The sequence below is a fragment of the Scyliorhinus torazame genome, chromosome 4, assembly GCF_047496885.1.
Source record: "Scyliorhinus torazame isolate Kashiwa2021f chromosome 4, sScyTor2.1, whole genome shotgun sequence".
Taxonomy (NCBI): Eukaryota; Metazoa; Chordata; class Chondrichthyes; order Carcharhiniformes; family Scyliorhinidae; genus Scyliorhinus; species Scyliorhinus torazame.
The window spans coordinates 346,995,514-347,008,024 of record NC_092710.1 but is presented as its reverse complement, the minus strand read 5'-3'; the positions used below and the strand labels follow the sequence as shown (position 1 = coordinate 347,008,024).

Here is a 12,511-nt window from a genome sequence, read left to right as displayed (position 1 = left end):
GATTTGATGGCAAGCCGTCCATCTTCAATGTGCAACATCAGCTTTTTAATTGCTTCATGTCTACATGTTATGGAATGTGATATTCTGCTAACCTTTACCAGCAATAGACTGGTTTTTAAGCGAGCTTAGCTGTTATCTGCATTGTGGACAATGGTGCCTTCATGTTGCTATGGTATTCAGTCCTTGTCCTTGACAATTAGCACAAGCAGTGTCAAATTGTTTTGCAACTGTGCTGTTTTAATGTCACACTGTCTTTGAAAATATGCATTTGCCAGAGCAACGGACTTCAGTAAAAGTGAATTATGCTGTATAAATGGGTATTTAAAACTGGGGCCTAATATTTATGCTTAAACAGCTATCTTTTACCTATACTAGTTGTATTCGAAATACCTGGCTTCTAGAGGGAGCCAGTGGATGTGGTATATTTGGACTTTCAGAAGGCTTTTGACAAAGTCCTACATAAAAGGTTAGTGTGTAAAATTAAAGCACATGGGATTAGGAGTAGTGTATTGAGTTGGATAGAAAACTGGTTGGCAGACAGGAAGCAGAGTAGGAATTAACGGGTCTTTTTTCAAATGGCAGGCAGTGACTAGTGGGGTACAGCTGGGGATAGTGCTAAGACTCAAGCTGTTCACAATATATATTAATGATTTAGATGAAGGAACAAAATGTAATATCTCCAAATTTGCATATGACACAAAGTTGGGTGGGAGGGTGAGCTGTGAGGAGGTTGCAGAGATCCTTCAGTGTGATTTGGATAAGTTGAGTGAGTGGGTAAATGAATGGCAGATGCAATATAATTTGGAGAAATGTGAAATTATTCACTTTGGTAGCAAATATTCTCTGAATGGCCATAAATTAGGAGAGGGGAATGTGCAACGACACCCGGGTGTCTTCGTATACCAGTTACTGAAGTTAAGCATGCAGGTACAGCAGGTGATAAAGAAGGAAAATGGCATGTTGGTCTGCTTAATGAGAGGATTTGAGTAATAATAATAATTGCTTACTGTCACAAGTAGGCTTCAATGAAGTTACTGTGAAAATCCCCTAATCGCCACATTCCGGCGCCGGTACGGGAATTGAACCCACGCTGCTAGAATTATTCTGCTTTGCAAGCCACAGCCCACTGTTCTAAACCAGCCCCAGAGTACAGGAGCAAGGATGGCTTGCTACAATTATACAGGGCCTTGAAGAGGCCACACCTGGAATATTATATGCAGTTTTGGCCTCCTTTTCTGAGGAAGGATGTTCTTGCTCTAGAGGAATAGAGCAAAGGGTTATCAGACTGATTCCTGGTATGGCAGTACTGATGTATGAAGAGAGGTTGAATCAATTGGGATTGTATTCACTGGAGTTCTGAAGATTGAGGGAGGGATCTCATAGAAACCTATAAAATTCTAACAGGACATGACAGGGCAGATGAAGGATGTTTTTGCTGGTGGCTGTATCACAGTCTGAGGATACGGGATAGATCATTTAGGACAGGATGAGGAGAAATTTCTTTACCTAGAGAGTGGTGAGCCTATAGAATTCATTGCCACAGGAAGTAGTTGAGGCCAAAATATTGCAGATATAGCATTTTGGGCAAAGGGGATCAAAGGATATGGGGGGAAAGCGGGATTAGGCTATTACAAGATCTACCATGATCATAATGAATGGCGGAGCAGGCTCTGGGGGCCGAATGGCCTCCTACTGCTCCTATTTTCGATGTTTCCATGTTTCCATAAACATTCAAATTCTCTACCACTGCTGTGTTTACTATCTACAAGATACACTGCAGTAACTCGTCAAAGTTCCTTAGCCAGCACCTGACAAACCCACGACTGCTATCATCTCGGAGAGCAAGAGCAGCAGATGCCTGGGAAACCCACCACCTGGAGGTTCCCCTCCAAGTCACTCACCACTCCGACTTGAAAATATATCGCCGTTCCTTCACTGCCCCTGGGCCAAATCCTGGAATCCTTTACAGCACTGTGGGTATACTGTTATAACCTGCCTACTTACCATTGGCTGGGGACTAATGACTATCCCACAATCCTGTGGGAGTATGAGCTTCCCCAATGAGGGGGGCGGAGAAACCACTAGTAAACTCCTAGTATAAATAAAGCTGGCCAGTTCAGGAACCAGCAGGGAGGAGTATGTAGCAAGGGAAGTTACTGCTACTGTTATGTATATATGTTATAGTAAATAAATGTTATTACTTTGTATCCTTAAACCTCGTGCTGGATTCTTCGTGGTCCTTACAAAACTGGCGACGAAGGTTAAAGTGAATAGCTGTCTACACTGCTGAAGCCACCTCCCTGGATTTTTGTTGGATACAGGTTGGAAGTTGTTTTCTATTATACCATGCCTCTGTACGGACGTTTGGATGTTTTTGATGCTGCACTGGAAAGCTGGAACCAGTATACACAACGGATGCGTTACTATTTCCGGGCAAACAATATCACCGAAAACGAGCGGCAGGTGGTCATATTGCTCACCGCCTGCGGCCCGCATACGTTTGGGGTGATTAGGAGCCTTACGTACCCAGCTGCGCCGGACACCAAAACGTTTGATGAACTTGTGAATATAGTGGGGCAACATTTTAACCCAACCCCGTCCACGATAGTCCAGCGTTACCGGTTTAATACCGCTGAGAGGACCCCTGGAGAATCCCTTGCCGATTTTCTATCCAGGCTACGCAGGATTGCGGAGTACTGTGACTATGGTGAGACCTTGTCAGAAATGTTACGCGACAGTTTTGTTTGCGGTATTAACAATGCAGCCACCCAGAGAAAGTTGTTAGCGGAGCCAACATTGACTTTTCAACACGCCATTCAAATAGTATTGTCCCGAGAGAGCGCAGAGCGAGGAGTACAGGAGCTACAGGGAATGGAAGTGCATGCCTTGGGGCGCAATCCCTTCCGTCCGAAAACGTCCCCCCGCACTCCTGCGGTACCTTGGGCGAGGCAACGTCCGGACCGACGCCAGTGGCCGTCGGACATTCCTCCCCGAAGGGAGCCTTCTCCAGAGCCAATGGATGAGGAGCCATGTCCGTGTCAGACTTGTAGGTGCCGACCCCGTCGCGGACGGCGGTCCTGGGGGCGCCAGAGGTGCCGTTGTTCCGACCGAAACTGGGACCAGCCCAGGGGCCGTAACTGGGACCAGCCCAGAGGCCGTACCTTCCATGTGGATGAACCTGCGGCGACTACTCCTGAAGACGTGGAGACGGAGGACGACTGCCTGCAGCTGCATTGTGTGGCAGTTCCCCGTGTGGCCCCCATTAAGGTGACAGTACGGGTCAATGGCCACCCGCTTGAGATGGAGTTGGATACTGGCGCAGCGGTCTCCGTGATCGCCCAGAGGACATTCGACCGCATCAAGCAGGGTATACAGACCCTTACATTAACCGACTCACAGGCCAGGTTGGCCACCTACACGGGGGAACCACTGGACATTGCAGGAACTACAATGACCCCTGTTGTCTATGGACGCCAGGAGGGGCGTTTCCCACTTATCGTGGTGCGCGGCCATGGGCCCAGCCTGTTGGGTCGGGACTGGTTGCGCCATTTGCGGTTGCAATGGCAGCACATCCTCCAAACAGTTTCTGAAGGGTTGACTGAGGTGCTAGGACGATACCCAGATGTATTCCAGCCTGGTTTGGGGAAAATAAAAGGGGCCGTAGCCCGTATCCAAGTTGAACCAGGAGCCACGCCGCCCTATTTCCTGGCGCGCCCAGTGCCTTACGCCTTGCTCGAGAAGGTAGAAGGGGAGCTCACTCGTTTGGAGAGTTTGGGTATTATCAGGCCCGTCCGTTTTGCTTACTGGGCAGCACCAATTGTACCTGTAATGAAGCCAGATGCCACAGTTCGCTTGTGTGGCGACAATAAACTTACAGTGAATACAGTTTCCCGACTCGACCGATATCCAATGCCTCGCATAGAGGATCTCTACGCGAAACTTGCAGGTGGACTCTCGTTCACAAAATTAGATATGAGTCACGCCTACCTGCAGTTGGAGCTGGACCCTGCCTCCCGACCATATGTAACGATTAATACACACCGGGGCCTGTATGAATATACACGGTTGCCCTTTGGAGTATCCTCTGCTGCGCAATTTTTCAACGTGTTCTGGAGGGCATTTTGAGAGGTTTACCACGTGTGGCTGTCTACCTGGATGACGTTTTGATTACAGGGAAGTCGGAGCAGGAACATTTGGAAAATCTGGAGGCTGTCCTTAGACGCCTTTCGGAGGCTGGAGTCCGTTTACGTCGCACAAAGTGCATATTTCAGGCAAAGGAAGTAGTCTACCTAGGTTATCGGGTGGACCGTGAAGGTCTGCACCCCGTCGCAGAGAAGGTGCGTGCAATTCAACATGCCCCCGCCCCGACTGACACTTCGCATCTTTGTTCTTTTCTCGGTCTCATAAACTATTACGGGAAGTTCCTCCCCAATCTGGCAACTACGCTGACCCCTTTGCACCTTCTGCTAAAGAAAAATCACACCTGGGTTTGGGGTCAGCCGCAAGAAACCGCTTTCCGGCGGGGAAAGCAACAATTGTCGTCGTCTGGGTTACTAACCCACTATGATCCTGGAAAGCCTTTGCTTGTCATATGTGATGCATCCCCGTATGGTATTGGGGCCGTCCTGTCCCACAAGATGGAGAACGGGGCCGAGCGACCGATAGCTTTCGCCTCCCGCATATTGACTGCAGCGGAGAAAAAGTACACGCAGATCGAGAAGGAGTGCCTGGCAGTGGTTTTTGCGGTGAAACACTTCCACCAGTACGTGTACGGCCGCCATTTCACTATTGTGACTGATCATAAGCCCCTGCTGGGACTTTTCAGAGAGGATAAGCCAATACCGCCCATTGCTTCTGCACGGATCCAGCGCTGGGCTTTGTTGCTTGCTGCATACGAGTATTCTGTGGAGCACAAACCAGGTACGCAGATAGCAAATGCCAACGCACTGAGCCGATTGCCTTTATCGACCGGCCCCATGTCGACCCCCACGACCGGTGAGGTGGTTGCAACCCTAAATTTTATGGACACCTTGCCTGTCACGGCATCACAGATCCGTGAGTGGACCCAGACGGAGCCAGTCCTGTCAAAGGTTCGGCACATAGTCCTGTATGGTGGGCAGCATAGACAGCTCCCAGGCGAGTTGCGGGCATTTTCCTCCAAGCTGTCAGAATTCAGCGTGGAAGACGGCATCCTCTTGTGGGGGACGCGTGTGATTGTCCCGGAAAAAGGCCAGGAGCTGATACTATCAGACTTGCACAATGGGCATCCAGGCGTGACCAAAATGAAAATGTTGGCCCGGAGTTATGTCTGGTGGCCAGGCCTCGACACCGACATTGAGAAGGTGGCCCAAAACTGCTCCATTTGCCAGGAGCATCAGAAGCTTCCGCCGGCAGCGCCCCTACATCACTGGGAATGGCTAGGGCGGCCTTGGGCACGCTTGCATGCAGAGTTCGCAGGCCCTTTTCAAGGATCCATGTTCCTTCTACTAATTGACGCCCAGTCTAAATGGCTAGAGGTGCATAAGATGCAGGGGACAACGTCCTGCGCAACAATTGAAAAGATGCGTTTGTCGTTTAGTACGCATGGCCTCCCCGAGGTGCTGGTCACGGATAACGGCACTTCATTCACGAGTGAGGAGTTTGCGAGGTTCACGAAGATGGACGGCATCCGCCATATCCGCACTGCCCCTTACCACCCGGCTTCAAATGGGTTGGCAGAGCGCGCAGTGCAGACATTCAAAAGAGGCCTAAAGAAGCAGTCTTCCGGATCAATGGACACGAGACTGGCTCGCTTTTTGTTTACGTACAGGACCACCCCCCATGCAGTGACTGGGGTAGCTCCCGCAGAACTCCTAATGGGCCGGGGACTTCGCACCCGCCTTAGTATGGTTTTCCCGGACATTGGCACAAAAGTACGCCGCACACAAGAACGGCAGGGTCAGGGATTTTCTCGGCATCGGCCGATTCGGCAGTTTGCGCCCGGTGACCCAGTGTTCGTTCGGAATTTTGCTGGTGGTACCCAATGGGTTCCTGGTGTAATCTTTCGCTAAACGGACCCTATACCTTACCAAGTGCAAGCCCAGGGTCGTCTCCAGCGAAAACATGTAGACCACGTTCGGTCCAGAAGACCATCCCCTCAAAAGATTCCCCGCCCCTGGAGCTCATTTCAACAGCAGAGACCAGAGACAAGGGAAGGTAGTCCTCACAATCTTCCACTGGTGCCTCACTCGAAGCCTGCGCAGGTCGTTACGGGACCGAATGGAGATAGAGACGCTGACATGACGAAGGCAGCAGACTCTGACTCCGAGATGGAGACACAGGATGCATCAGAGGGGGAATCCTCGGGTCCACGGGCCGTGGATGTACAACCGTTGCGCCGTTCATCACGGTCTCCGTCTCGTTACACGCCGCCTGATCCAGCGCCGCGTGCAAATGGTGTCCGGCCTGTGGCCAAACGAGTCCGACGCCCTCCTTCGCCAGGGACTTTGGTGGATTCCTTGGACTTTGCGGGGGAGGGATGTTATAACCTGCCTACTTACCATTGGCTGGGGACTAATGACTATCCCACAATCCTGTGGGAGTATGAGCTTCCCCAATGAGGGGGGCGGAGAAACCACTAGTAAACTCCTAGTATAAATAAAGTTGGCCAGTTCAGGAACCAGCAGGAAGGAGTATGTAGCAAGGGAAGTTCCTGCTACTATTATGTATATATGTTATAGTAAATAAATGTTATGTATATATGTTATAGTAAATAAATGTTATTACTTTGTATCCTTAAAACTCTTGCTGGGTTCTTCGTGGCCCTTACAAAATATACCTAAAGCTCAGGGACTGCAACAGCTCAAGAAGGCAATTCAACACCAGCTTCTGAAGAGCATCTTGGGATGGGTAATAAATGCTATAAATGAGTGGATAGTCAGAGGCTTTTCCCCAGGGTAGAGGGGTCAATTACTAGGGGGCATAGGTTTAAGGTGAGAGGGGCAAGGTTTAGAGTAGATGTACGAGGCAAGTTTTTTACGCAGAGGGTAGTGGGTGCCTGGAACTCGCTACCGGAGGAGGTAGTGGAAGCAGGGACGATAGGGACATTTAAGGGGCATCTTGACAAATATATGAATAGGATGGGAATAGAAGGATACGGACCCAGGAAGTGTAGAAGATTGTAGTTTAGTCGGGCAGTATGGTCGGCGCGGGCTTGGAGGGCCGAAGGGCCTGTTCCTGTGCTGTACATTTCTTTGTTCTTTGTTCTTTGTTCTTTGCTAGCCTAACCAGTGATTCTCACATCCCCTAAATTAATTTTTAAAAAACCTCCCCCACTCTATCCACATAACCCCAGTAACCTGCACACTAAGAGTCAATTTGAGCATTGCCAATTCACCGAACCTGTACATCTTTGGACTCTGAGAGGAACCTACGCAGACACTGGGAGAATGTGCAAACTCGACACAGTCACCTAGAGCTGGAATTGAATCTGGATCTCTGGCACTGTGAAGTAGCAGTGCTAACCACTGTGACACCGTGCTGTTTAGTAAGGACCGACAGTGCTAATGAAAAGGCTCAGATGCCAGAAAGATATCTGCAGTGATTTTCAGATTTGTGAGATTTTACTACAACTGTGGAATAGTTGAAATTACTTTGGAAATCTGTGCTTGGATCTCGGAATTCGTGTAAAAGCAATCCTGGACTGGAGTGGCTGTTGAAAGTGGAATCGGAAACTTGGGTTGAAGAGTCATTTTTAAAATCTGGACTGGAGTTCGGAATGCAAACCACTAAGGGAAAGCATTATTATGAGGGAAGATTTTAAAGCTTGTTTTTGAGAATGAAGTTTGGAAACTCTTATGTGATCATCATCTGGGGGAATTCTGAGGAGAAATCTGCAGACATTAACTTGGGTCCACAGCGGAATGTGTGTATTTGACCACAGTCATCTTGTGTGCATAAAATTGACTTTTAATGGATAATGAGGCCATTGAAGCTTAAGATGTACTTTGTACTCCATTTTAATCTATGTGAATTTGTTAAGTTAAGCTAAGGTGGGAGTAAAGGAGTATTGTATTTGAATCCAATTTTTCCATGTTGACAACATCTTTATTTCTTTTTGTTGAAACTAATTAGCGGTGTTGTGACTCTGTTCCTCCATGTTTCATTAAAAAGAATAAAGGGTACAGTCTTTCGAGCCAGCATTCCATTCTGGGATCATCCCTTTCAGTTATACCTTCAACTGTGATTGTAGCCCTAGCTGTGAAAGGCAAGGATTTCAAATGAACATGATCAAATTGGCTGTTCTGCAAGTAAACACAACATGGGTAGAAATTGACTTCAGTGGATGTGAAGATAAAGAAGGTTTGTCGTGTTTAGTTGTTGAATTTCAAAAGGAAGTAAGTAGGTGTTTAAAGCTGAGAAAAGATGATAAATAAATCAGGCATCAAATCAGTTATTGAATTTTATTTTACCTTAAGGTGGTGATGGCTATAAGGAGAACATAAAAGATTTTTTATCCTGGGAAAGGTAAATTTCAAAGAAGGATAGGACAATGGGGAACGAGGAAAGAGAAAAACATATTTAAAGAGATATTGGGAGCTGTGTGTGAGTGCAACCATGTAAGGCCGCCTGATAAGAGGGCTCTGGACTGGGATAGAGGTGTGAAGAAGCAAAGGAGCCTTTAGCTACGCCAGAGAAGTGTCTGTTTATTCAAGAAAACAAGTTTACTAATTTCCACAGACAAGTGGGAGTGAAAGAGAAGTCCAATGAAATACCTTTCCCACAGCAACAGTGGGTTGTGCTTTGTTGCTGGAATAATTTTAGGATAAGATAATTTTGATAATGACTGTTGCCGAAAACGGTGTTTATTTATGAGTCTAACCAAGTTGGAATCTTTTGGGGGAATGTTCTGTTGGACTAATTGTAACTACGTAAATCATAGAATCATAAAATTTAAAGTGCAGAAGGAGGCCCACCGAGTCTGCACCGGCTCATACAAAGAGCACCCTATTCAAGCCCACGCATGTCCCTATCCCCGAAACCCCCACTTAACCTTTTTGGACACTAAGGGCAATTTAGCATTGCCAATCAACCTAATCCGCACATCTTTGGACTGTGGGAGTAAACCAGAGCACCTGGAGGAAACCCACGCAGACCCGGGGAGAACGTGCAGACTCCACAGAGATAGTGACCCAGCCGGAAATCGAACCTGGGACCCTGGAGCTGTGAAGCAACTGTGCTGCCCACTGAAATTAAATGTAATCTGTGCTTACGTTTTCTTTTCTTTTCTTTCTTTCTTTCTTTCTTTATTTTCTTTTGTTAATAAATGTTTTCATGTAATATACTCGGCCAAAAGCGCTTCTGGAATTTGTGACTCCTGACTTCAATACATGTATTTTCTCATGGTAAAATACAAATAGAAAATAGTTGTAATCACTTGTCAAATTTAACTTTTGGGATTTGGTTTGTACAATGCTTTCCAGCTGTTGGATCTTAACATTTATACCTAATCTATACTTACACAATAGGAAAAATGTATCCTTTTATGTTGAGTTATCCAATATCTTTCCTTTTAGATTATTTTGTAATTTTGATTATCTCTCTACAGCACTATCAAATTAACAAAGAGGACCCACCACTTGCTAGAAACATGCCTCCTATAGCCGGAAAGATACTGTGGGCGAGACAGCTCTTCAGACGTATTCACGAGCCTATTGACTATTTTTATGTAAGTAATTCTACCATAAAATGATGAAGTTATATCTCAATTGAGGACATCCTCCGCGACTGCTTGGAGTCTGTGGACTGGTCCATATTCAAGGCCGCGGCAGCTAACCAGGACGAGTATGCAATCACCATCACAGACTTCATCAGTAAGTGTGTCGAGGTCTGTGTACCAAAGAAGACAATACGGGTATTCCCCAATCGGAAACCTTGGCTCAACCAAAGGGTTCACTCCCTGCTGAAGTTCCGGACGGAGGCGTTCAAGTCTGACGACCATGACCTATATAAGAAAGTCAGGTACGATGTACGGAAAGCCATCAAAGAACAAAGAAAAGTACAGCACAGGAACAGGCAATTCGGCCCTCCAAGCCTGCGGCGACCATGCTGCAGGTCTAAACTAAAATCTTCTCACTTCCTGGGTCCGTATCCATCTATTCCCATCCTATTTATATATTTGTCAAGATGCCCCTTAAACGTCACGATCGTCCCTGCTTCAACCCCCTCCTCCGGCAGCAACCTTATTCAACCTCTCCTCATAGCTAATGCCCTCCATACCAGGCAACATCCTGGTAAATCTATTCTGCACCCTCTCTAAAGCCTCCACATCCTTCTGGTAGTGTGGCAACCAGAATTGAACACTATACTCCAAGTGTGGCCTAACTAAGGTTCGATACAGATGCAACATGACTTGCCAATTTTTATACTAAATGCCGCGGCCAATGAAGGCAAGCATGCCGTATGCCTTCTTGACTACCTTCTCCACCTGTGTTGCCCCTTTCAGTGACCTGTGGACCTGTACACCTAGATCTCTCTGACTGTCAATACTCGTGAGGGTTCTACCATTCACTGTATAGTCCCTACCTGTATTAGACCTTCCAAAATGCATTACCTCATATTTGTCCGGATTAAACACCATCTGCCATCTCTCCGTCCATGTCTCCAAACGATCTAAATCCTGCTGTATCCTCTGACAGTCCTCATCGCTATCCGCAATTCCACTAACCTTTGTGTCGTCCGCAAACTTACTAATGAGACCAGTTACATTTTCCTCCACATCATTTTTGTATACTACAAACAGCAAAGGTCCCAGCACTGATGCCTGCGGAACCTCACCAGTCACAGCCCTCCAATCAGAAAAGCACACTTCCATGGCTACTCTCTGCCTTCTATTACCTAGCCAGTTCTGTATCCATCTTGCCAGCTCACCTCTGATCCTGTGTGACTTCAATTTTTGTACCAGTCTGCCATGAGGGACCTTGTCAAAGGCCTTACTGAAGTCCATATAGATAACATCCACTGCCCTAACTGCATCAATCATCTTTGTGACCACCTCAAAAAACTCTATCAAGTTAGTGAGACAAGACCTCCCCTTCCCAAAACCATGCTGCCTCTCGCTAATACGTCCACTTTCTTCCAAATGGGAGTAGATCCTGTCTCAAATAATTCTCTCCAGTAATTTCCCTATCACTGACGTAAGGCTCACCGGCCTGTAGTTCCCTGTGTTATCCTTGCGTTATGCACCAGGGTTTAGAGAACCCCAAAGTGTATCATGGAGTTCACCTGACTCACAACTTTTAATAGATTGTGGTATGGGGAGCACACGGCCCACTCTACAGGTGTGGCAGAGCAGAAATGGAAAAGTATTTTTTTAAAGCAAAACAATGTTTATTCTACAAACTCAAGTTAACCTTTTCAAAACATACAGTGAACATCTTAGCAACCATTAATTCAAATACAACCCCCAAAGAATACAACACTAAGTAATCATTTAAGCTTTCCTTTTAACATCCATAAGACTTAAAATACCTTTTACCAGAAGCACATTAGGTTTACATTCTCTACTGAGAATATTTATAATTCTGAATTCACCAAATGATCAAGAGATAGTCTTTTCATGGCAGAGAGATCAACAGTGCACCTGCTCAGTCTGGCTTCAGCTCCAACACTGAAAACGAAACTAAAACACACCCTGCAGCAAACAGCCTAAAACGAAAGTAAAAAGCTGGCAGACAGCCCAGCTCCACCCATTCTCTGACATCACTGCAGTAGTAAACAATCATTTCTTAAAGGTACTCTCACTACAGATATTTATATACACACCCATTTATAAACACCCATTTCTTAAAGGTACTCTCACATGACACCTCCCACCAAGAAAAAAAAAACCCATCAACTTCATTTTTCACCTTTTCACTATCCTTTAAGAAATGCACACAGTGAGTATACTTTTATGTTTCAAACAAAACAACACACGCAAACAGGTACAATAATATAGACCATTTTTGTTCTTCTTCTTCCACCTGAAATCTTTCCTGATTGTCAGTCTCTTTGAACAAGAAGGTCTCTGCACGATCCATCTATTTCTCTACGTCTCGGCATTTCTCTTTAAAGTCAGATACTTTAGTTCAACTTGATCGCAGAATCCTTTGTAATTCTCCAACACAGGAGCATTGGTTATCACAGCTTTCAGGCTGTCAAATGCCTGTTGAAAGTCCGCTGTCCACTGACATTTTTGACGTTTCTTCAGCAAGTCCATCAGTGGAGCAATCACGCTACAAAACCTTTGCACAAATGTTCGATCAAATCCACTCATGCCAAGAAATAACATTATTTCCCTTCGTCTTGAGGGTATCGAAAACTCCTCAATAACTATTGGTTTCACATCCCGAGTGACCATTTAACCCTGTCCGATTGTATGGCGAAGGAAAGTGACTTGGGCTTTTCCAAATTCACTTTTGGCTAGGTTTATCACCAAACCCGCCTCCTGAAGTCGATCGAATAACTCCACAAGATGTTTCAAACCAGGGGT

General features: G+C 46.3%; 1 protein-coding gene across 1 annotated transcript in view; it reads left to right on the top strand.

Moving 5' to 3' along the window:
* Positions 1 to 12,511, top strand: part of LOC140411508 (dynein axonemal heavy chain 8-like) — a 2,059,122-nt gene that overhangs the window by 594,217 nt on the left and 1,452,394 nt on the right. The window contains exon 15 of the mRNA XM_072500594.1: positions 9,587 to 9,706. Coding sequence (XP_072356695.1) covers positions 9,587 to 9,706 — 120 coding nt within the window. The remainder of the gene's footprint in view (positions 1 to 9,586; positions 9,707 to 12,511) is intronic.